The sequence below is a fragment of the Mesoplodon bidens genome, assembly GCF_964165515.1.
Source record: "Mesoplodon bidens genome assembly, chromosome: 19".
Lineage (NCBI taxonomy): Eukaryota > Metazoa > Chordata > Mammalia > Artiodactyla > Ziphiidae > Mesoplodon > Mesoplodon bidens.
The window spans coordinates 13,879,208-13,902,495 of record NC_138179.1 but is presented as its reverse complement, the minus strand read 5'-3'; the positions used below and the strand labels follow the sequence as shown (position 1 = coordinate 13,902,495).

The 23,288-nt window shown below is 54.8% G+C and overlaps 1 protein-coding gene across 3 annotated transcripts in view; it reads right to left on the bottom strand.

Annotated features, from left to right (window-relative positions):
• The window catches only part of KSR1 (kinase suppressor of ras 1), a 145,221-nt gene that overhangs the window by 12,506 nt on the left and 109,427 nt on the right, over nucleotides 1-23,288 (bottom strand). The window contains exons 4-14 of one of the 3 annotated variants that reach the window (XM_081218216.1): nucleotides 20,469-20,928; nucleotides 18,178-18,230; nucleotides 15,587-15,647; nucleotides 11,821-11,904; nucleotides 10,172-10,233; nucleotides 9,971-10,077; nucleotides 8,089-8,257; nucleotides 5,693-5,734; nucleotides 3,182-3,233; nucleotides 2,070-2,118; nucleotides 930-1,309 (exon numbers count right to left, since the gene is read on the bottom strand). In XM_081218216.1, the coding sequence (XP_081074342.1) occupies nucleotides 930-1,309; nucleotides 2,070-2,118; nucleotides 3,182-3,233; nucleotides 5,693-5,734; nucleotides 8,089-8,257; nucleotides 9,971-10,077; nucleotides 10,172-10,233; nucleotides 11,821-11,904; nucleotides 15,587-15,647; nucleotides 18,178-18,230; nucleotides 20,469-20,928 (1,519 nt within the window). Of the gene's footprint in view, nucleotides 1-929; nucleotides 1,310-2,069; nucleotides 2,119-3,181; nucleotides 3,234-5,692; nucleotides 5,735-8,088; nucleotides 8,258-9,970; nucleotides 10,078-10,171; nucleotides 10,234-11,820; nucleotides 11,905-15,586; nucleotides 15,677-18,177; nucleotides 18,231-20,468; nucleotides 20,929-23,288 lie in introns of those variants that run through there. The other 2 variants (XM_081218217.1, XM_081218215.1) reach the window with 2 other exon arrangements.

Sequence of the window (23,288 nt, the reverse complement as noted above, 5' to 3'; positions counted from 1 at the left end):
TCCACTGATGGTGGGAGGGGAAACTGGTGGACACTTTGTGGAGTAGAAACGGACAACGTACATCAAAATGTGACATACGTGCACTCTGACCCAGCCCCGCACACCTACTGCCAGAAGTTCACCAAGATATGGAAACAGAGATGTTCATGATGACAAAGTGTCCAGCAAAAGAGGGCTGGTTAAATAAATTAGGGGAGAACCAGCGATCGGGTTCCAGAGAGAACCCAGAGCCCAGCTGTGGGAGTTGACCCAATTCCACTCCACTTTCAGTGACACCATATTGGTAACTTGAAATCAACTGCGGTGAGAGTGTTTACACCACAGGAATTGACAGATGCCACGTATCAATACTAGAGCTTCCCTCACCACCACCCAAGAGCTGGTTGTTAAACATTTACCAGCACACCTCTGGAGGTTCTGCTACGTGACGTGACGGGAACACTATGCAGGTATTAAGCTTAGAGTAGACCTCAGACCTGCACTCCAGAGAAGAAGGCAAGGTGACCAGTAGGCTCTTTGGTGTGTATTTTTACAAACACATAAATAGTTACAACTCAAATAGATAAATAGTTTAAAAACATGAGTGTATACAAATTTTTTTATTTTAGTGGAAGGCGTGACAAGGAACTGTTTACAGTATCCACCTTTGGGGAGAAGCACCTGGGTGGGGTGGGAAGAGACTGGTTTTCACTTTATACTTTTCTGGAACATTTGAATTTTCTCTATCCTTAGGTATTGTTTTACTGATTTATTTATTTAATGTCAATGCGGTTATATGATGGAGAAATTACACCTCATTTTTGGTTTTCTTCTCTGTACCTCTCTAAGTGAAAACTTCCATGCTCTCCGGGGTGTCCACACAAATAACAGGGCCCCCAGGGAAAGGGGAAGAGGAGGCGGCCACCCCAGGGAGAGGGGGCCCGGGTTACCTGGTGATGATGGCCAGATGCGGCGGGTTCATGCAGGCCCCCATGAAGAGCACCACGTTCTCGTGCCGCGTCTGCCGGTAGTTCATCACCTCCTTTTTGAACAGCTTCAGGTGGTCCTGGTTGTGGCCGTCCATCTCCAGCAGGCGGATGGCCACCTCGCCGTGCCAGCGGCCGCGGTGCACCCGGCCCCAGCGGCCCTGCCCGATGGGCTCGCCCAGCTCCACCTGCTCGAAGGGGATGTCCCACTCCTGCAGGTACACGCTGGTCTGGCTGGCCTTGCGAGAGATGGGGCCTCGCCAGGGCCGGCGGGAGCTCGGCAGGTCATCCACCTCGTCCTCGTCGTCTTCGGCCTCCGACTTGCCAGCCTCGGGCTCCTCAGCCTGGAAGGAGAGGAGGAGGGGATAGCGGGGGCAGGAGACCTGGGGGCAGGCGGGGAGCGGAGGGGCCTGGGGTCAGGAAGCCTGGGCTCTAGTCGCAGCTCTGCAGGGCTTGCTGCGGACAGTAGGCAGGTCACTTCGCACCACACAGCCTCAATGTCCTAATCCATAGACTACGGCGCTTGGCCCTTTTTGCCGCTAATGGGAAGAGCATTAACATCCCCTGGCATGAAGAACTGGACCGCACTCACCCTTTCTGGCTATGCTCTTGTTTAAACACGGTTTCTGGCTCCCCTCTGTATAGGAGTGACTCAGTCTGTTGTCTGTTCAGGATCTCTAAGCCACTGCACTGCTCGGTTGACACTGGTTTAAGGGTCAAGGTAGCAATTCTTGGCCCCAGCTACAGTCAGAATCACCTGGGAATCTTTGATAAGTCCACACACCCGGCCCCACCCCAGACAGACCAAAGGAGAGTCTCCCGGGCTGGGGCCCAGGCCTTCTCGCTGGGGGTGAAAACCATGGGAATGAGGAGTTTACTTTAGCCTCAAAAAACAGAAAAGCAGACGGAAGCTTGCTTCGTGGCATCCCTCATTGCTCTCCCTGCCATGTGCACTGCTCGAGTCTGCTGCGGCGGGTGGGCACCCTGTTGAGATGGCCCTCACAGGGCCCAGTGCCCACACGCTCCCCAGACCCCACCACGTGCTGAGCCGGGGAGAGAGGAGAGAGATGCTCCGTCGACGGCTTGCGTGTCGCCTTCACTCACCTCCACTTCGTGATCCTCGGACACATCTGCTTTTGGCTGGTTCTCAAGCCTAAGAGTAAAACAGCGTTTGTCAAAGAGACCCCGAGGCCGGGCCATTCTGCTCCCAGCTGGGCAGGGGACTCCCCATGTGAGGTCTGAGAAAGGGGCACCAGACCTGGATCCCTACTTTGACCCACTTGGCCGTGGGAAAGGCAGTCAGGATGCTGTGGAAACATACAGGAGGCCGAGGACCAGACCCCGTTTCCCTTCTCTGGCCTTGGCCTTCTCCAGACTTAACCTGAGGGTGGTAGGGGCCGACGGGTGGGCAGTGACCATCAAGGCCCTTTCGAACCTGACAACCAGTATGGGGTTCTGAGCACACGCACAGGACTTGGAATTCTACTTGAGAACTGGTTCTGTTGCTCCCGAAGCTGTGTGACTGGATGCAATTTCTTAACCTCTCTGAGCTGGCTTCCTCATCTGTATGTTGAGGATGACACCTACTTTACACCTGGCTGAGAACTACACAAAAAAACGTGAGACAAGTACTCAGCATGGCCTGACACATTAACTCCATTAATGTGACTCCATTAACAGGAGCCACATAATTAGGTTTCTCTAACGCCGAGTGCCCTTAGCCCGGCCTTCCTGGGTCACAAGTCTGCTCCTGCCTCACAGACTGCCCCACCCAACGCTGACTGCACCCCCAGGAGGCAACTAAAACCCTATGGCTGGGCTTCCCTGGTGGCACAGTGGTTGGGAGTCCGCCTGCCGATGCAGGGGACACGGGTTCGTGCCCCGGTCCGGGAGGATCCCACGTGCCGTGGAGCGGCTGGGCCCGTGAGCCATGGCCGCTGAGCCTGAGCGTCCAGAGCCTGTGCTCCGCAACGGGAGAGGCCACAACAGTGAGAGGCCCGCGTACCGCAAAACAAACAAACAAACAAAACCCTATGGCTGAGTTCACTGGATCACAGGGTGAATTAGCCCAAGCAGTGTCCCATCTGGCTGCCCAGGTACATGGCAAGGTCTGGAATGGGAGGGTCAGAGATTTAAAGGTGGAGGTGGGAGGCGGTCAGGGATGTGCGTCCAGCTTTAACAAGTCCCCAAGGAGGAGAAAGCGCAGGGCTGCCTACCGGGAACTGTCCGCCTCGGCGAATGGGACTGCCTGAGGAAATGCCGAAATGTCTGGAGGAAACAGAAAACAAATATGAGGCATGAGATCCCCTTCCACTCCCCTGGAAGACACAGTGTTTGCAAAGCCAGCACCCGCAGGGCCGAGCGTGCTCCGCCAGCAGCCCCTCGCTGGGCTGCACACGTGCTCCGGGGCCACTTCCCCTGGGCTTTCCTAAAACAGAACACGGACGCAGCCTCCAGGGCCCTCGGTTTTGCCCACACAGCTCTGTCCTGGGAAGGGACTCTAGTCACCACCATCGCCCTGTGGCCAAACCGCCCCAGACAAGGAAGTGGTAAAAGCAACAGGGCTGCTCTTTACCGGATGTGTGGGCCAGACTCTCCTCCTCGGCTCCGAGGCAGGGGCTGGTTTCAACACCCCTTGAGAGTGGGGAGACTCTCGGGCCAGCAGAGGCCAAAGGCCGGACTCGCAGGTGGCTCATTAGTGTCACGTGGTGCCTGGCACAGCCGCCGGGGACTGCTGGTGGGGACCAGGGGCCCCATCCCCTCAGCTTCAAGGTTTGGGTGGCTGGTGGGGCAGCCTCTGGGCAGAGAGCAATGCACGGTCCACACGCGGGGTGCCCCAGGATTGGGCAGCTGGCACTGACCCCTGAGCCTGGGGCCTTCCCAGTTTCAGCACTGAAAGCCCCACATCCAGGGAACACAGGACAGATGGTCACCCCAGTGTGTAGCCAACATGTTACAGGCCAAATGCCCTACGGCTGCTTCTGCTGCTGGCTTCTTTCTGTTCTCTCTGGTCCCTTCTAATCGCACTCGGGGAGGCTGGCAGCCCCAGGGCTGGGTGGGCCCCTTGCTCCCCTTTTTAGCAAAAGAAGAGACTGGAGGTGGCAGTGGCTTGAACTAATCAGGGCCTCTCCCTGTCCTCTAGGACCAAGAGCGTCCCCATCAGCCAGCAAACCTCCCTCTGGGCTTTCTCCAAGGCTACCCCTGTAGCTTTCTCAACATCTCTATCATACTTGGAGAGTCTGATGGAGGTCGTGGGCCTTCTTATTAGGGAAATGCACACATGTACCCAACATCCTGTGTACAATTTCTGGGGAATCCTAGACCCGGAAGCCTCTTCTAAGGCTCTTCCAGACACCACTACACAGTGTCTGCAGACTGTCAAGGGCGGCCTGGTGTTTCCACCCACCTAACGCTGCTCACATGTTTCCACAGAAGATAAACACATGCACGAGGATGCGGGGACATGGGGAGGTGGGGGTCTGGGGAGAAACCACACCCCAAGTTGGGGGGGAGGCAAAATGTCTCTGAAGTTTCATACTTTTCCTTAAACATTAAGAGTGCATTTTGCATTCTGCTCCAAATATGTCAACATTTGTTTTAATAGAACTATATTTCCCTTCTCTTCTCCCTGACACATCTTCAGAGCAAGATGGACCCTTCTGGAAGAAGAGTCACATGTTTTCCCCATGCTTTCAAGGGTGTTCCCCTGTACGTCACCCTAGAGCAGTAACCAGGGAGGCTTTTGGAGGGGGATCACGGAAAAAATGGGTGTGAAGCCACAGAGCAGCTCAGGGAGCCTGGCCCTGAGCCCAGCCAGCCTGCACAGCCTGCAAAACCACGGGGGTGGGCCCGTAAGAACTAACAGATGCTCCCAGTCACTCCCCTAATGGAGCTGGGCTGGGGAACAGAAAAGCCTGGAATAACCAAAATACCAGGACTTCAAGACAGACCTGTTTAATCCAGGAAAAAAAAAATTAGCTACAGTCTTTACCTAAAACACACAGAACCTTCATATGGCTGAGTTCAGAATTAAAGTTGCAGATTACGTGTACTACGGCTTGTCACCGCCAGCTAGAGAAATAAGTACTAATTGTATAAACTCCTTAGGGGCAGGAATATGGTCAAATGCAAAGGCTGGCACACAGAAGGTGTACAAAACAATTCCTGTGGAAGGGAATCAACGAGAATGTCTTATTGAAAGTTTTCTTCTTTAAACTTTCTGCACTGGAGGCATTTCCATCAATTGCCAGCAGATGGCGCTGTGTGACAAGGCTCTGGAAGGTGAGGCCCACCGAGCAAGTGAAGGCTGCAGACCTTCCCAAACTGGCGTCCCCTTCTTTAAGATAGGGTAGTAGTTTCCCTGCCATTATATAGAGGAAAATATCTTGTCAGATGCTCCTAAGACATCAGCAAAAGATCCTCTCCCCTTATTCTGCAGACTGGGTTTCTGCCACCTCCTAGCTGTGTGACCCTGGACAAGTTGCCTGAAGTGTCTGTGCAAGACGAAGGACTGGATGGATGCCAAGGGTCCTCCCAGTAAGGCACTGCTCCTGTGAAGGGTCAGCCTCAAGGCTACTCCCTCTGCACCCTTGCCCAGCCTCAAGAGACAGTCAGCTCTCAAAATAGGTGGGCGTGTGACTCAGGTACCTCCAAGGCACCCAGGGAGAGGGCTGGACAGAGAGGGGTCACGTCAAGGGGCAGCTAGTGGAACCATGCAGAGGACTCACCTGGGAAGATAAACTGCTGTCTATGATGAATACAGTAGGCAGCTTTAAACAGAAGAGCAGGTAAGTCACACACAGAACAGCAAATGCAGCAGCAGGAGAGGGGACGGAGGCATGGGCTTGGGGGAGAGGGGCTGGTTATAGGGCTGGGGCAGCCCTTCCCCACCTTCCCTGCCCCAGCTTCCAGGCAGGAAGGAGGAAAAGAGCTGGGAGAAAGCGGTTATTAGCAGGAGCCCCCAGGAGTAAAGGAACTTGCACCAGAGGGCTGAGGTTTGGAGACCCAGCCCCAGGGAACACCCTGCTGCAGAGCCCTGGCCAATTCCATTCACCTCCCAGGCCCCCTTCTCCTCTGTGAACTGCGCATGAGCCCAGGAGGGCAAAATACAACGGGGAGAAAAACTGAGATTCTGAAAACACTGAACAGTGCTGTGTGCAGAAGGGAAAAATCCCCTGGCCCACATTCACACCTGGAGGTGCTGAGGCTTCAGTCGCTAGAAGTCACCATCCAAAACAATAACCTTGCCCCAGGGTTGGCCTCGGAGATACACAGAAATGCTCCCCACAGTACAGAGTGGGTGGACGGTAGGAGGAGGTCCCATCCCACCTAAACAGCCGGACCAGCCCAGCCCATGACCAGAGAAAGAGCAGATCCTGGAGAGAGAGGGCTCTGTGCAGGGGACAATGTGAGGCCAGCCTGGGGACATCAGGGAAAGCTGAGAAGCTCTGGCAGACATCACACAAAGGACTTTTTCACTGGCTGTTGTTTTTCAAACAGGCCCTTCCTTTCAGAAAAACCCAAACTAGGACGTTCAGTAGAAGGCCCGGTTTCAGAGCATAACAATGACAGAGCAGAACAGGAGAGGAGGGTGATCACGCGGGGCCATCGCTGGGTCTCCGGGGAGGGAGAGGTGGGCTCAGGACGACACACTAATGTCGGGAGATGTCCAGCCACATGCGTGTTAAGGTGAAGGTGCAGGCAAAAAAGAAGAAAGTTTCTTAAAAGTCTCACCATCCCCCCAAAGAAGTCCCTGGGACCCTGGGGAGATGGGCCCAGAGAGGCTGCCTGGCCTCCTGCCAGCGGCAAGCAGCCCCAGCCAGGGCTCCCCTGGCACAGGGAGAGCTGTGCCTCTGTCCTCCTCAGCCTGGAGCCCCAGGGGCCAGTGACAGGTGGGGCCTGGCCTGGCACTCCACGGGCTGAAGCTGGCAGTGGGCCTGGCTGGGTCCAGAGCAAACTAGAATATCCCAGCCACCCTCCTCCCCTGAGCTGCCACCTGAAACAAACCGAGGGCCAAGACCAACTGCAAGGGGCCTCCTGGGAGGCCAGGGCCGGAGTTCAATCCTGAACGGGTGAGTGGGCTTTGCTCTGTTCCTTGGGGAGGTGGGACACCCCAGGCCTGGCCGAGCGGCGGGGTCCCTGTCCCTATAGACCCGGGGCAGCCGGGGCCATGGTCAGAGGTCAGCTCTGCTCTGGCACACACTCCCTGGTGGGACTCCGTGGCCTCATCCATACAAGGGGGATAACCTAACTCCAGCCTCACATGGTCTCTTGTTTTATGGAAAAGGGAACAAAAGCGCCCCTTTAAGCAGCTTGTCCAGATCACAGAGCAGGTAAGCCACAGAGCCCCGGATTCCCTCGCCCCAGCCTTCTGGGCCTGCCCCAGCCCCCCGTGCTGCCTGTCCTGCTTCCTGGGAGCTCAGAAGCCCCGAGTGAGTGAACAACGCCCAGGAGAAGCCACCCCATGCATGGGAGGGCAGCGTTGGGATCAGGTCAAGAACCCAGGCTTGGGACTTCCCTGGTGGATCAGTGGTTAAGAATCCGCCTGCCAGTGCAGGGGTCACGGGTTCGATCCCTGGTCTGGGAAGATTCCACATGCCGCAGATCAACTACGCCCGTGCACCACAACTACTGAGCCTGCGCTCCAGAGCCCGTGAGCAACAACTACTGAACTGGCGTGCCTGGAGCCCGTGCTCCGCACCAAGAGAAGCCACCACAATGAGAAGCCGGTGCACCGCAACAAAGAGTAGCGCCACAACTAGAGAAAGCCTGCGCGTAGCAATGAAGACCCAACGCAGCCAAAAATAAATAAATTAAATAAATTAAAAAAAGAAAAAAAACCCAGGCTTTACATCAGACTTGGCTTTGATCCCACCTCTGCAGCTTACATGCTGTACAGCTCAGGGCAAGCCACTTGCTCCCTCTGAACCTGCGTCCCCATCTGTAAAATGGGTGCAATCACAGCAAGTTTAAATATGGTGATGCTCTTGAGCTCGGCACAGAGCCTGGCTCCCAGCAAGTGCTCTCAGTGGCGGCAGTGTTTGACCTCGAGCCTGCCGGGGTGTGCAGAGAAGGGACATGCAACCCCACCCCTGAGGCCCGAGAAAGCCCCAAGCTGTGGTACCTGGGAAGTTGAACCTGCCGTCCCTCTGGCCAGGCGAGGGGTTGGGGGGCGTGGTGGCACTGGGTGGGTTGGACGACGTCGGGAAGGGCGCTGGCGAGGAGGGCGTGGAGGACGTGGTGGAGGACGGGTTGCTGCTGGAGTCCAGGTGGTTCATGGCCAGAGGATGCTCCTGCAGGACCAGAGACATGGGCAGTGGCAGGGACCGCCCAGCCCCGCCTGCCCCCCACCCCTCTCCACCTAAAAAGGAGGAGGTCAGCCAGGGCGTCCTGGCGTTTTATGGGTCTAATATTTGAGGGCAGAACAGGACAGGGAGACGCGCACCTCAACGTCCATCCCCTGGAGGGCTCCTCTCATCCTTCTTATTTCAGCTCAAACGTCCTTTCCTCCCCGAACTCCTTCCCCAGGCCTGGCCGGGGCGTGCTCCTCCCATTTATCCTCCCATGACTCCCAGCACTTTTCATCAGGGCACTTGAACTACGGTTTGTCAGCTGCAGGCGTCTTGGGCGGTTTTCTGAAGACTCTCTCTCCACCACGCTGTGTGTGTCCCCCTGAGAGCAAGGACCACACCTGCTCGTCATACACCCAGGGGCTGGCTCTGCTCTGGCTACAGAGTAGGCTCTTTTAACGAATTAAATTCAGCCTCTGACAAACCTCTGTTTAGTGGGCGGTAACAGTGGGTGCCTAATAAGTGCTCCTTCCACTCAGCAGGGGGACCTGCCGGCTAGGACATTCAGTGGCGTGGGCCCTAGCAAGGCCAGAGGACCACCTGAGGGAGGGTTACTGGGGGGACCCTGGGCCTGACCAGTGTTTCCCAGACCACACACCAATTCCTCAGGGGGTTGGGGAGGGATTCCTGGTCAAAAGAGTTGGGGCCAAGTTGGGTTAAATGCTAAGCTCAACCGGCTTCTCCCCTACAGGCCCTCAAGGCTCTGGGATGCACGGCAGACTCTGGAATCCACCAAAGCCATGCAGTGGGCCTCACCGTCCAGCGACCACCCACACTGCCTATTGCCAAGCTAAAGGGGGGAGGGGGCTGCATCCACTGGCCTTCACTCTGTCCGCTCACACGTCAAGGCCAGACCCTCCATCCCGGTCAGGCCAGGCCAGCCAGGGCAGGGGGCTAGCTCGAGGCAGGTTGACTCCCAGCCCCGACTCGGCAGCTGTGTGACCTTGGATGAATCACCCCACCCTTCTGAGCCACACGGTGCGCTGTGTACACAGCAGGGGCATCAGCTGCCACCTCACGGGGTTGTTTATTCGCTCAGCACTCCATACAAACGCTTCCCCGCTGCCTGTTGTGTGCCAGCCGCCAAGGCAGGCGTCAGGGGCCCGACGGGAGCACAACCCCACGGGCCCGCCCTCCACAGCACCCATGCACTCTGGGCCTGCCTCTCATTCACGGGGGACCCCGTGCTCAGTTTCCTCATCTGTAAAATGGAGGTGATATCAAATTCCCTGGCGGTCCGGTGGTTAGGGCTCTGCGTTTTCACTGTCGAGGGCGCAGGTTCGATCCCTGGTCGGGGAACTAAGATCCCGTAAGCCGTGTGGCGCGGCCGAAGAAAGAAAAATAATGGAGGTGATATCAGCACGTGACTTTTAGAACTACTGTGGGGATCAAAGGAGATATCAATGGAAAAAGTTCCCGACACAGTGTAAGTACTCAGGAAATGGTAGCTCAAAATAGGGGAGGGGGGGTATGGGCACATAACTAAGATTTGGACACAAATGTGAAATCTACGAAATGGCTGAATATGGGATCCCTAAAGGCCACCCTGTGGCCACACACACCCCAGATTGCAGTATCATGCTCCCCTGCTGGACCTCCACATTGGGGGTGCTTCACAGAAAGGAACCCCGGGTGAGGGTTCGCCTAACATTATACCTTTTTTGTCAGTGCTTTGGGGAGGGTCCCGAAATGGGGTTCAGCTGCTCTGTCCACTGGATTGTTGATGTCCGAGGGGACAGATTCTGTCCTCCGAAGCCTGGGAACTGTTTAAAAAGAGGGGCGTTGTAACCATCCACAGGAAACAGGTTCAAGAAAGATGCACCCCAAATCCAGAAGGGGGAAGGGGAGAACACTCACGTGGAAGGAAGGATATTCTACAGGCAGGGGCTTCTTTTGTACACTTGTTATGACACTTCAACCTGGTAAAGAAGGCAGGGTCAGTGCACGAAAAGCCACACGGGACCCCGGGACACACACAGGGGCTCAGAAGCACTGCCTGGAAGTTTTGTGCAACACTCAACCACGACTGCCTCAATTCCCACAAATGTCTCAACAAACATTAGCTTAAGCGTGTAGAACATCTGATGTTAATAGGACTAGCAGCTACTATCTGTTGAGTACGACCACGTTCCCGCTATCACCTGCCCAATCTTCACGTCAAAGCAGGTTTGATTACACCCATTTTAACTTGCTGTGGGTCACACAGCGATTTCTCTTTTCTAAACAAAAGGAGACCCTCTACCCGTGTTCAGAAAGCTTGAGACAAGTCTGAACTTAAAAGAGATGAATTAGAAGGAAGATGTTTCCATTACCAAAGGGTCCCAGGGAAGCAAGGGGCAGCCCCTCCTGCTACGTTCCTACACAGGCCACGTGGTCTGAGGACCAGAGTGGCAGGAGTAGAAACAGCTGGATTCTTAGTTTGGTTCTGCCTGCTAAACCCCCTCTTGGGGTTCTCGTTGATCCAATGGGCTGATGGCTGGGGCTCTACCAACTTCACTGCAATTACAGGAGAGCCTGGGGCTCAGAGGTTATCCTGTGCTCTCTGCATGAAAGGTATCACTTGAAAGGGAGCTGGAGGTCCCCAATTTAAAGGCAAATGGCCAGGAGCCACAAAAGACCTAGACTGGTGAGAAAGGTCTGGCATCTCCTTTGCATTTTCCCGATGACTCTCCTAACCACAATTTATCCAATTGACACACATGAGACCCATCACCTACAGTCTGGCAGGAGCCCAAATGCTTTAACTATAAACACTAGCTCAGATTCTCGGAGCAATTCTGATGGACAGAGAGACCTGGAATCATCTTCCCAGATGTATACCTGACAAAAATGAGGCCCAGAAAGGGCAAGCACCTTGCCCCAGGTCACACAGCAACACAGGGGCGAAGTAGACTGGGAGCAGACTCCAGGTCCATCCTCTATAAGGTGAGGGCAGCCAGACAGCAGGGGACAGACTCTGCTCACCCTACATGGTTCACTATCCTTGCCTTTCTTTCCTACCAGAAACCACAATAGTAGGAAAAAAGGTTGAATTTGTATAGAATCTACATTCTCCCCTCACTCTCTTCTGTAAGAACCATGAGCCACTTCTCTGTTTCTACCATTCCCTGTCCCCATTTCCCCATTCCTTGTGGGCTAACACGTAAGGCTAAACTTCAGAACTCCTTACAGTTTCCAGAACAGTCCTGCCATTCCTCTCTGCCTTTGTACAAGATGCTCTCTTGGCCTGGAATTCTCTTTCCTCCTTAGTCTACCTGGTAAACTTCTATTCATCCTTCAGAGCCCACCTCAAATATTCCCTTCTTCTAAGAGTGCTGTGCCTGATGCTCCCTTAATCTTCCTAGAGAGGGCTGCTCACTCCCTGGTGTGCTGAGGTTAGGAATAGGCTTAGGAACTCTCAAAGGAGTTCCTTTGAACTCCGACTTGACCTCAGGCCAAGACTATTACTAAACTAACGGTGTGACGTCTGCTCCCCTCGGCACCCCCCGCCCCGCCCCGCCCGTCACCTGCAATGCTTGCACTTCACCCCGAACATCATGCTCTTCTGGCACACGTGGCAGACCTGCGACAGCCAGGACTTGGTGGAGAACCTGTAGGGGGTGGACACACAGAAATGCTCAGAGGGGCCAGGATGGAGAAGGGTCCACGAAGCCGCAGAGAGACCAGGAGACTCGGTTCCATCCCAGAGCCCCGGGGCACCCTCTCGCACGCGGGGCAGGGACACCAGGGGCCACTGCTTCCCCCAGGCATTCAGACTTCTTAGTCACCAAGTCTTCACTGCCAAGGTCCCAAAGCTGGTGTGGTCACCGATGCCAGCTCTCTGGCAGGCAACTTGGCAAAAGCAATCAAAATCATAAGTGCGCACACAGAGCGATTCCAGTCCCAGGAATTCATCCAACAGATACTCCCACGGGTGTCAAACGATGTACTGAGAAGGTTACTCACTGCAGCATGTTTGTGGCAGAAAAGACGAGAAACAAGCTGTGTCGTTTAGGTGTACAGGTGACTGACTGCATAAAGTATGCTCCATGCGCACAACCGAACACCACGCAGCCAGAAAAGAAAATAAGGAAGCTCTTTTTGCACAAATAGGCAATGATCATTAAATTATGCTGTCAGTGAAAAAAGTAAGGTACAATGCAACACAACTCCACTTATATGAAGTTCAAGTACAGGAAAAACTAACCTACGATGACAGAAGTGAAAAGCACCTCTGGGTGGTAGCACTACAGACTGAGAAGAGCCAAAGAAAACTTTCTGGGATGTGGATGCTCTGAATCTTCCTCTGGGTGGTATACGTGGGTGTATACATATGTAAGAATTTAGTTGTGTACTTAGCTCTATATAAATTATGCCTCGATTTTAAAAAGAAAAAAAGCAAAGGATAGAACAGTGTGTATAATATATGCAATATTTGTGTGAAAACAAAAAAGGAGGCGGAAGAATATACATATGTCTTTGCTTATATAAAAATATCTCCAGAAGGACACACAAGAAACTGCCAAGATCTGCCTATAGGGGGAACTGGGGACTGGTGACAGCTGCAGCGGGACTTTTGTCATAGATATATACCCTTTCAGACCTCTTGAGGTTTGAATAATACATGTATTTCAATCCAAACTAAATGCATTTTTAAAAACCACAAAAGCTATATTGGAACGGAGGATGGGGATAGAGTGGGTGGTAACCTCCAGAGAAAAAGTCCAAGGTCCATTCACAGGGTGGGGAGGCCTAAGGGCAGAAAGAACTCACATTTTTGAAGGACTAGATTTTTTAAAGCATTGTATATCATAGTAACAACAGAACAAACAGCAACAGTATTTGGGGAACAGTTTGTAATGCGTCCACGAACATTAGCTTACTTCTGGGAGTGACCACCCATGGGAGTTAGGCAGGTCTGGGATTCTTAGTACACAAGCAAGGAAACCAGCTCAGAGAGGTTAGGTGACTTTCCTGAGGTCACACAGTCCCTGTGTGACCCGGGACCCCAGGTCTCCGAACCAGAGCACGGCTCTATAAGAGACCCCTGGGCCAGAAAATGAGGGGAAAAGCGTGGGCTTTGGGGTCCGACCACACCGGCTTTGAATCCTGCCAACTGCTGGCTGTGGGATGGGTCAAAGCCTTAGCAAATGAGGCCAACGCTCTCCCCTCACAGGGATCTGGGGAGGATCGCTCGCGTGCCGTATAAATGGGCAGAGCCTGGACTGTGGGCGTGAACATCACTGTTTCTACTCAGCCAAGATGGGAGCTTGTGGGGCAAGGACACAGACACCCACCCCCTTGGAACGCTTTTTTTTTTTTTTTTTTTTTTTTTTTGCGGTACGCGGGCCTCTCACTGTTGTGGCCTCTCCCGTTGTGGAGCACAGGCTCCGGACGCACAGGCTCAGCGGCCATGGCTCACGGGCCCAGCTGCTCCACGGCACGTGGGATCTTCCCAGACCAGGGCACGAACCCGTGTCCCCTGCATCGGCAGGCGGACTCTCAACCACTGCGCCACCAGGGAAGCCCTTTTTTTTGTTTTTTTTTTGTTTTGTTTTTTTTGTTTTTTTTTTTTTGGAACGCTTTTTAAGGAGCCCCGATCCGGCCACCCTGGGGTCCACACTCTCCTTCTCTCTGGTCTTTAATCTCCTCTCATGTCAACATGGGGGGTGGTACGTGAGATGATCCCCACTAGGAAGTCCTGAAGGCAGGTTGACATGAGAGTCGGGGCTCGGCCGGAGAAGGGGCAGGTGCCAGGGAGGTGGAAGGGGCGGGGCCAGCCTCATGGAACAGTTTTTTCCCCTCACGATTGGACCAAAAACCTTCAGAGCTCCTTGTCGAGAGAGGCAAGAAAAACCAAGAGGGTATGACCGTGATGTCCCATGCCCACGCCCGGAACCCAGGCAGGCAGGGCATCCTGGCCATGCCAGACGAGAGGGGTACTGCTGCCCGGGTGGAAGGGAGCGGCAGGCTGTGAAACACTCGGGGTCCAGCTGGCAAATCCTCTGTGCGACCAGGTGCAGCCAAGGCAAAAATGAAACAAAACTGATCCTGGTGTCCCTCAGATAAGTCGGCCTCTCTCTGGCTAGAGCCAGAGGTTAAATTCCCAGTGCTCCCCAGGGCTGGACGCGTGAGGCTCACATGCACTTCACCCCATTTTACCCTCACGACAGGACTGACAGCAAGTCCCAACCGCAGAGGGGGAAACTGAGGCTGAGAGGGATTCCTGCCGACGGGCGATGGGGGGGTCCCAACCGGAGAGGGAACAGGAGAGGTCCTGCTCTCTCACGGCTGGGAAGATTGCACTGGACACTGGGTGGGACACAGGGAGGCTCTCAGACCTTCAGTCAGACAGCTTCCCCCGGTGCCGGAGACTCTCCTCCCCGAGGCTCTGGGGTACAGGCATCCTGGCCCTGCCAAGGCTCTCAACAGAGATGCCTGGGTGCCAGCCACGGGGCTTAAGCAGCTTCTCGGTGGCCGCATGACCTCGGGCAAATTACTCAAGCCCTGCGAGCCAAGTCTGCACCGCTGGGTGAGGATCTGAGGCTGGCCTCCCGCACAGGCTGGAGTGCAGCTCACGCTCCGGCGGGAAATGAGTGGGCCCTGTCGTGTTCACAGAATCCTTTAATGGGGCGGCCAGAGCACCACGCATCCCAAGGGACCATCCTGCTGGCCACCGGTGGCGGGGACAGCGGGGGGCGGAACGAGACGCCGCCTGGAGCTGCTGTTGGCAGCACACGCCAGCCTCACGAGCGCTGAGGCCGAGGCCTCTGGGCTGTCCACGTTATGGGTCCACATCAGCCACGCCAGCTGCATGAGTGCCAGAGTCACCGGAAGTTGCTGGAATCCAGACTGGCAACCCGAGAACCTTAGGGATGGGGTCTGGAGTTTCAGCAAGTTCCACGGGGCTCTGATGTGTGGCCAGTTATGTCCACGTAACTGATGTCGTGCTGGACCCAGAGGATGCTCTCGGCCCCTCCTCTCTGGGCCTTTGACCCTGTTTCTCTTGGGACCTGTATTCCCTCAGCAGACTGAGGAAGAGACCCAAGGAGGGGCAGGAAAGGGCCCAGCAAGTCCCAAAGGCTGCTGGTGACAGGCAGGGGCTCCAGGTGGGTGCCAGGCCGTGTCCACAGAGGCATGGACAAACAGACCAGAGGCAAAGAGCCCTGAGAGATGGGGGTCAGGACAGCCCCTCCCCATGCAATGAAGAGCGACCCCCTGGTGGAGGCTCGGCTTATATGGGTCCCAGCCCAGCTCTGTGCCCCCTCCCCGCCCCAGCCCAGCTGGGCCTACCTGTGTGTCACGGAGAGCCCGATGTCCCTTCGTACCATCTGTGGGGATCCGTGCTGGAGATCTGCGGGGAAAGGGGCCAGGTCGGGCAGGCTGAGGGGGCCCTGCTGGGGACGGCGTGTGCCTGTGACCTTCTGTCTCAGACATCACAGGCTAGGGCGGTACGCAGACCCACCATATGGCAGAGGGACAGTTCCCTGGACCTGCATCTAATCAAGACAGAGATGGCCAGGCGAGACCAAGGCGGGCCAGTGTGGTCACCCTCACGCTTGGGCCCCCCCGCAAACAAATGGTACCACTTAGCCTCCGCAGACGGTTCAGAAATGGTCCCTGTGAGGTTTCTAGCATTGGCAGAGGGCAAAGCCAAGGTGAGGACAGCAGCTCCACTCCCCCCCCCGTCTCTTGCACTTCCTTGTGGATGCACCCACAGGCCACCAATTCTGGTTGCTTCTTGGTAAGCGAGTAGAAGCTGCCTGACCCTTGGCGGAGGGTTTGAGGCTGGCTGGCCATGTGGCATACCTAGCTTTCCAGTCACAAGCACCTTGGGAATTTTGCTCTGAGAGCCACCAATGCCAGAGCCCGGCAGGTAGAGGGAAGACGAGGTGAAGCTTTACCTGCTCCCACGTGGTCCAGCCCCAGCCGGGCACTCAGTCTGAGCCTCTGGGGAAGTCTCAGGCCATGAGCTTTGCCTGCCTTCCTAGAGGGCACCCTGGCCTCTCTCTCCAATCCTGGCTTCCTCATAAGATCAGGCATCCCTGGTGTTCGTGGTATAATAGGTCAGGCAGTAGAGGAGCAGCTGGAAGCAATCTGTCCATCCGCCGGCGGCCCACGTCTAACCCCATCTCCCCTCCTCCACCAGGGCACCCCCCTCCCCACCCTCCCTTCTGCCCATACTCAGCACTGCCTATCTCCTCCTAGAGCAGGGGTTCTTAACTGAGCCCATGGATGGGAACCCTCAGGGGCTCTGGGAACCCTCAGGGGGTCTGGGAACCCTCAGGGGCTCTGGGAACCCTCTGGACCGGTAAGCGGAATGATGTGGGCTTTCCCCTAGAAAGAGAGTCTACACTTTTATCCAATTATCAAATAGATCTGTGACCCAGGAAGGTCAGGAACACCGTGCTCCAGTGATCTGTGGTCATCTCATACCCTCTGAGTCAGCCTTCCACCCCATGCTGGCCTGGCACACAGCTGGTGCTCAATAAGTGATGGTTCACTCAAGACCAAGTACCACACACTCAGCCCCAGGAGAAGGGAGTGACGGAGGTACTGACTTTTCCTCCTACACCAGGGGGAGTCTGATTGGAACCAAAAGGCCTCTGCCACCCCCGATAGTTGAACCCACAATCTCGCCAGCACATCTGCCATGGGGCTGCCTCTTCCCAACTCCGTCCTGGGGGTGGGGGCCACCCGACCCCAGTCAGTAGCCAAAGCCATCAAAGCACATGGGTCTAAAAGGGATTAGGTTGCCAGTCTAGGAGAAACAGACTATGGGAAAATGAGATTTTAACCATCTATCTCTGAATGCAACCTACGATTGATTTGTAATGTCTACCACAGGCCTGGGATAGGAGGGAGGTGAGATGAGGCTGGCCCTGATGGAGATGAAATACTGGTCCTGAAGGCCTCGTCCTGCCTTCCTGGAATACTGGGGAAGCAGCCTCACTGCTATGGTCCCTGAATTACTATAGCAACTGGGAAGATGGCAGGGCCAGGATGTCCTAGGGATGCAAGTGCTGGATTCTCCTCCAAGCTTCTGTGAAGGGCCCTGGGAGTTTCTGCCTGTGCCCTGGGGACAGGGAAGTGCCCCCTCCCTCCTCTCTCACCCTGGTGGTCCTGTAGTCAGATCCATTCTGGCAAAGTCACTGCCCCTCTGCATGTCTAAGACCCTGCTGACAGCCTCATCATTCTGCTTAGCCAGCTCAGGACAGTACAAAAATAAGCTGCTATTTTGCTCAGGCAAAAGCCAGATGTCTGCATTTCCACTGAGACCATCAAAAGCAGACCCCCAGAGGTCACTTACCTCTACTTTGACTCTGGAGAGGGATGCCCCACAGCACAGCCACGTGCAAGAACCAGCTCTCAACCCAGAGGTAGAAAAGGGGCTCAGAGGTTGCCTAGGCATCCTCATCCCCTCCCAAGGGGATATTCGCACCCTCCGATCTCTCAGGGCCTCATTCAGAGCCAACCACGTTCCTGCCTCCAGGGAAGTTCCTCTCCTGAACAGAGGGGTCCCAAGACGTCAGCTAGGCTCTGCGTATGGCTACCGTCCACCTACACCAGACAGACCGTGCCTCTCTCCCGGGAGCGAGGCATCACCATGGCAGCCTAGCCGGTAAACACTCCCTGCCAGAGGTCACCTGGGGGCGCAGCAAGGTGCAAGTGGGGCCCCCCCCATAGGGCTGTCCACGGACTGTGACGCTCTCAAGGTCTCAGCTTCTCAGAGCAGCTGCTGGCTGGACTGGGCCACCTCGTCATCTGAAGGTTCCCTGTCCTAGAGCTATTTTCCTGCCCAGCATCTCTGCTTCTGGACCATGGAAAGGCCAGCAGACTAAGAGAGGGTCGAAGAAATCCACCCTTGATGGGGACAGCGACACACACAGGACTCCTGGGTGGCAGAGGGGATGAAAATGAATCACTCTTACCAAACCTGCAGAAGACAAAAAAGACAGAAAGTGGGATTATGTCACCGCACTGGCCTGGTGTTTCCCAGAACATCAGCCCTTGGGCGGGAGCAGGCAAGGTACTCGGATGAGGACTTTGAGCCCCTGGGGCATGAAGCCAGGCTGGCTGAGTGACCAGAGAACGTTTCCTCAATGAGACGGGCCAGAGGTAGCTCCCCCGGCCCCCCACCAGTGGACAATGGAGCTACACCCTGCACTTTATTTAATACATTAGCTTTCCTAAGCCTCGCCAGCCACCTGCATGGTAATTAGAGGTCACTCCACTTCACAGCTGAGGAAACAGGCTCACAGCCTCCCAAGGTCATGTGCCTGTAGGTGTGGAAGTCCTGCCCAGAGCCCTGGGAGGAGAGGTGCTTGGCCCAGGCAGGAGGGGGGCTCAGGCAGCCAGAGAGGAAGTGGCTGGGGCAGGAGGTGAGGAGGACAGTTGTAAGAGCGGAGAGGCAGCCCCCAAGCAGGGCCAGGCCAGGACGTGCCCTGAGCGATGCCTCCCAGGGGCGCTGCTGTCCCAGGGATGAAGAGAGCTAGGAACCCAGGCCACTCAGTCCACCCTCAGGGCTCATAGAGGGCAGCCGGGTGGCCTGAGCACCCATGTCAGTGCCAGTTTTGGTGGCTTTGTGGGGACCTGACTCAGAATCTCAGGGCCCAAGGCCCAGCTCACCAACGGTGCGATCTGAGGAAGTGGTGTCATCTGCCCGAGGCTCTGTTCTCCACCCAGAGCTGGGGATGAGACCAGAGCCCTCTTAACACTCTTTTAAGGAAAAAAAATGAGGAAAGAGATGCACTGGGTTTTGTCCACTGAGATGCCCTCTGATGGGCCCATGTCCATGTGTCCACAGGGTCATTATCACTGTGCTTCCTGAGAGAAGAAGATCCAGCGGGGGAGGAAGGCTCAGCCCTTTTGGGGGGGTGGGGGGAGGAGGGAGGATCCAGGCCCCAGCAGGACAGCCTGATCGAGAGTGGCAGGTAGGTCACAGGTAGATTTCTCTCCTTGGGTGACACACACTCAAAACCATCAGAGATGTCCAGGGTCCATCCCATAAGGGATCCAAGATAGCCTGCACTGGGATGGGGGAACAAGCCCACGCAAGACCAAAAAAGACCATGTCAGGAGAGGGGCCAGGTCTCCAACCCTCTGAAGTACAAGGAGGTAAGAGGCACCCAAAGAAAACCCCCTCCTTCCCGTCTGCCCTGTCCACAAGGGTGATTTTTGTAATAGCAAAAGCACAAAGACCTAAATGTCCATCAAGAGGGGAGGGATTAGTTAAACTATACACTGGAAAGAGGTAAAGAAAAAAGTTAAAAAGATGAGGTAGTTTGAATAATTATAGATATATACACAACTGATAACCTGGTTGGCTCCTGAAAGGAAAAGGAAAAATGGTAGGGGGTGACTTTATACTCTACAAAGCTCTACGCAAGCTACAAAGCTTTTGGATACTGGACTATGTGACTGTTACTACCTATAAACTAAACAGATTAAAAAATTTTTTTAAATAAATAAGAGAGTAAGGTATTTCAAGATGTACTGACATGAAGTTCTCAGAAATAAAGGTAAGTTGAAAAAAATAGGGTATAGAGCAGAGTACATAGTATTTGATAATCATTAGTGGTTTCAGCATGATATTCTAATGCCCCCTTCTGCACACATGGGAGGATGACATTTCTTGGTTCCATTGTTTGGGTAGGGCCGTCAATGGTGAGTGGAACTTTCAGGAAAGAGCATTTAATTACTCGGCTCTAACATCTAAAGTTCTTTTTTCCTCTGCCACAGTGGGATGTTCTAGACAATGTTCCGGCCTGGAATCTGAAATGAGGCTGACCATGATGGACAGGTAGCATGACCAAGAAATAAATCTTTGTTATTTTAAGACCCAAAGATCTGGGGGTATTTGTTATTGCAGCATAACCCAATCTAACCTGGCTGACACATGGTATCATGTTGCACGTGTGTGTGTGTGTGTGTGTGTCTGTGTGTGTGTGTGTATGTTCAGAAACAAATCTAGTAGGATTCAGCCCAAACTGATAAGGTAGTCTGGGGAACGGACTGAGAGATGAGAGCATCTTTCACTTTTCATGTGGCAGCTTCTATGTTGGCTGATTTTGCCCGTTTTCAATCGAGCCTGTGTTACCTTCACAATGAGAAAACCGTAGTCAGAACTTTCAGTAGACGGCAAACTCAGCACCTGCCTGGCAGGAACACTTACCTCATCGGGGAGACCTCGTCGATGCGGTTCCCCAGCTGAGACTCGTGGGACTTGCTCCGGGTGAGCGTGGGGAAGCTGGGCAGCAGCTGGAAGACCTTGCGGCTGGGCGGGGGCGGCGTTCTGGGCGGCTTCAGCTTGGTGTGCCGGCGGAGCTGGGGCGTGGTGGGCGGAGTGATGAAGCCGGGCAGCGCGCGGGGCGTCAGCCGGCCGCTGGTGTGCAGGGAGATACAGGGGTCCGCGAGGCCCTCGCCGGGGCCGGGGCTCGGGGAGTCCGAGGTGGGCAGAGCGGACACGGAGACGGAGCGTGGGCCCTGGGCACCGCTGCCCACTCTGCCCAGCTGGGAGCTCCCTGGGGGCCAGGGCAGGCTGGCTGACGAGAGGCTGTCCGCGGGAGGCCCGGAGCCACTTTCCCGTCGGGCATCCGACGAACTCCAGCCCGAGTCCTCTTTGTGCTCCCCGCCTGCGGGCCAAGAAGTCGAGTCACAGATGGTTGGGGCTGGTGAGGGGGCCAGGACCCAGGAGCACAGTTCCTTAGCGGAGGCTCCAACCGCCAGCCTTCACCTGTTTAAGGCCACTGGTGCACACACACTATCTTCCACACTATCTGGCTGACTGCGGGGGCACCGGCGTAGATATCACTGCCCCCAATTTACAGAGAGGAAAATGAGGACCGGAGAGGGAATGCGCAGGGCTCCTGCTGGCAGGTCTGTGGGGAGCGGGCGAGGAAACCCACCCCCAAAGTGGGTGACCTCAGAGAGGGAAGTGGTAACTGACCTCTAAGAGTTAGGAAAGAGAAGCTGGGCTGTGTGAAGGGATAACTCCCCTCCAAGAAAATTCAATCATCGGGAAAAGAGGCTGCACCGACCTTCCGATAGCACATTGCCCTGGGAATTTACTAGAAAAGAGATCCAGCTAGAAAGAGATCAACAGCCACTTCCTTTTGAGAGGAGCCTGTGAGTGACTTTTGGCTGTCCTCATGGTGACTCTCTGCCTGAGGCCCCTGAGGCCTTGAGGCTCTAGGGGTTCCAACTCAATGACACGGCCTGTCCATTCACTCGAGTATATGCCGGGTGTCAAGTCATAAAAAAAAGACACATCCGTGGTGCCTGAGGAGTCCAGTAAGAGTGACGGACACTTAACACGGCGTGCTGTGTGCTGACGCAGAGACGCGTGGGGACTGAGAGGGTACAGGGGAGGAGGACCCTAAATAGCTTGGGGGTCAGGGGGCTTCCCAGCGGAGGTGGCAACAGGGCCAGGCCAGCTGGCTGGGCCAGAAGTGGAGAAGGTGTACCGGGCAGAGGGAACAGTGCATGCAAAGGCGGGGAGCACACAGCACTCTCGGGCAACGACTCCGAGTCCCACATGACTTGAGAGGTCAGGACAAACCAGGGAGAGGCCAGAGATGAAGTTGGAGGGTCAGCCCACGTGGGGCCAGCTCCGGAGGGGCCTTGGATATCTTGCCAAGGGCTTGAGGTTTGACCTTACAGGAAATGGGGAGATAGTGAACGGGTAGGGGCAGGGAGAAAGGACCCCCGTCCACAGAGGCTCTGCTGTGGGGAAGAAGACACCTCCCTCCTCGTATGAATCAATGACTGGGAAGTACAGGAGGGCAGATTTTGACTCAAGGCAAAGTGAACTTTCACCCTGCAATCCTTCTACTTTGCGAGTTGTACCCCGTCTTCCTAAATCTGCCCAGCACGGTGAGGTGGCTGAGACTCAGAGAGGCTGTGTACACTGCCAAGGTCACAGAGCTAACTAAGCAGTGGGATGGGAACCGAGCTCTCCATCTCAACCACAGCACTGGGCCTCCTCCCCCAAGGCTACCAATGCTGAACAACCTATAAAGGCACAGCCTTCGGAGGTAATGAGCTCTCTGCCATCAGAGGTGGTCAAGCCTAGCCCACAGAGCCATCTATTAGAGATGGTGGAGAGGGATTATCCTTCGCAATTCTTAGCGTTTGTCCATTCCATCCCCTCCTCAAACGCCCTTCCTCCTACCTCACCGCATGGTGACTCTCTATTCGTGGATCAACCTGGAGAATGAGTTAGTCTGTGTATTCCTTTATGCTTGCTCCTTCAGAACTGTGGCCAAGACCTACACTTTAATTTATAAACTGGCCTATATAAACTGGCCTATAGGAGGCACTGAACACACTCTTGTTGAGGGGATGAAAGAATGAGTTCCATGGATCCATGGGCAAGTCTGCCACCAAAGGAAACAAGCCCTCAATTCTTCAAATTGTCTATTTAATCACCACTGCTTTGAGCCAGCTCATGGATGGCAAATGGCTCTTGTTGTGCATGCCAACACCAGTAAACTGGCAGTGGCTGCTTGAGAATGACTCTGGAGTCACTAAGTAGGAAGAGCTCAGGGATTGATTAGTGATGTCTGCCATGGATGAAGGATGGGAAGTATTAGCAAGCATGATCTTCTCCTGTTCACCAGCCACTAGCATAAAGAGACATCCTTCATCACGTTTCTTAAGACCAGAGACATCCACATTTTCCATGACCCCACAGGCCTAATACTGAAAAGAGCATCTGATATGCACCAGGCTCTAGACTAAGTACTTCTCCTTAACTCATTTAATCCCCACAACAATTCTATGAGAGGAAGTGTTGTTGTTATGTCCATTTTACTCATAAGGAAAATGAGGCACAGTGAGGTTAAATAACTGGCCAGGGTCCCGTGGGTTCTAAGTGGCTGAGCAGAGTGCTAGGCCTAGGCAGTCTAATTCCACAGTCTATCTCTACTGCAGCCTGACTGCTCTCACCCAGCCCTGCCGGGTGCCATGAAGACTCTGACTGCATGACCTGAGA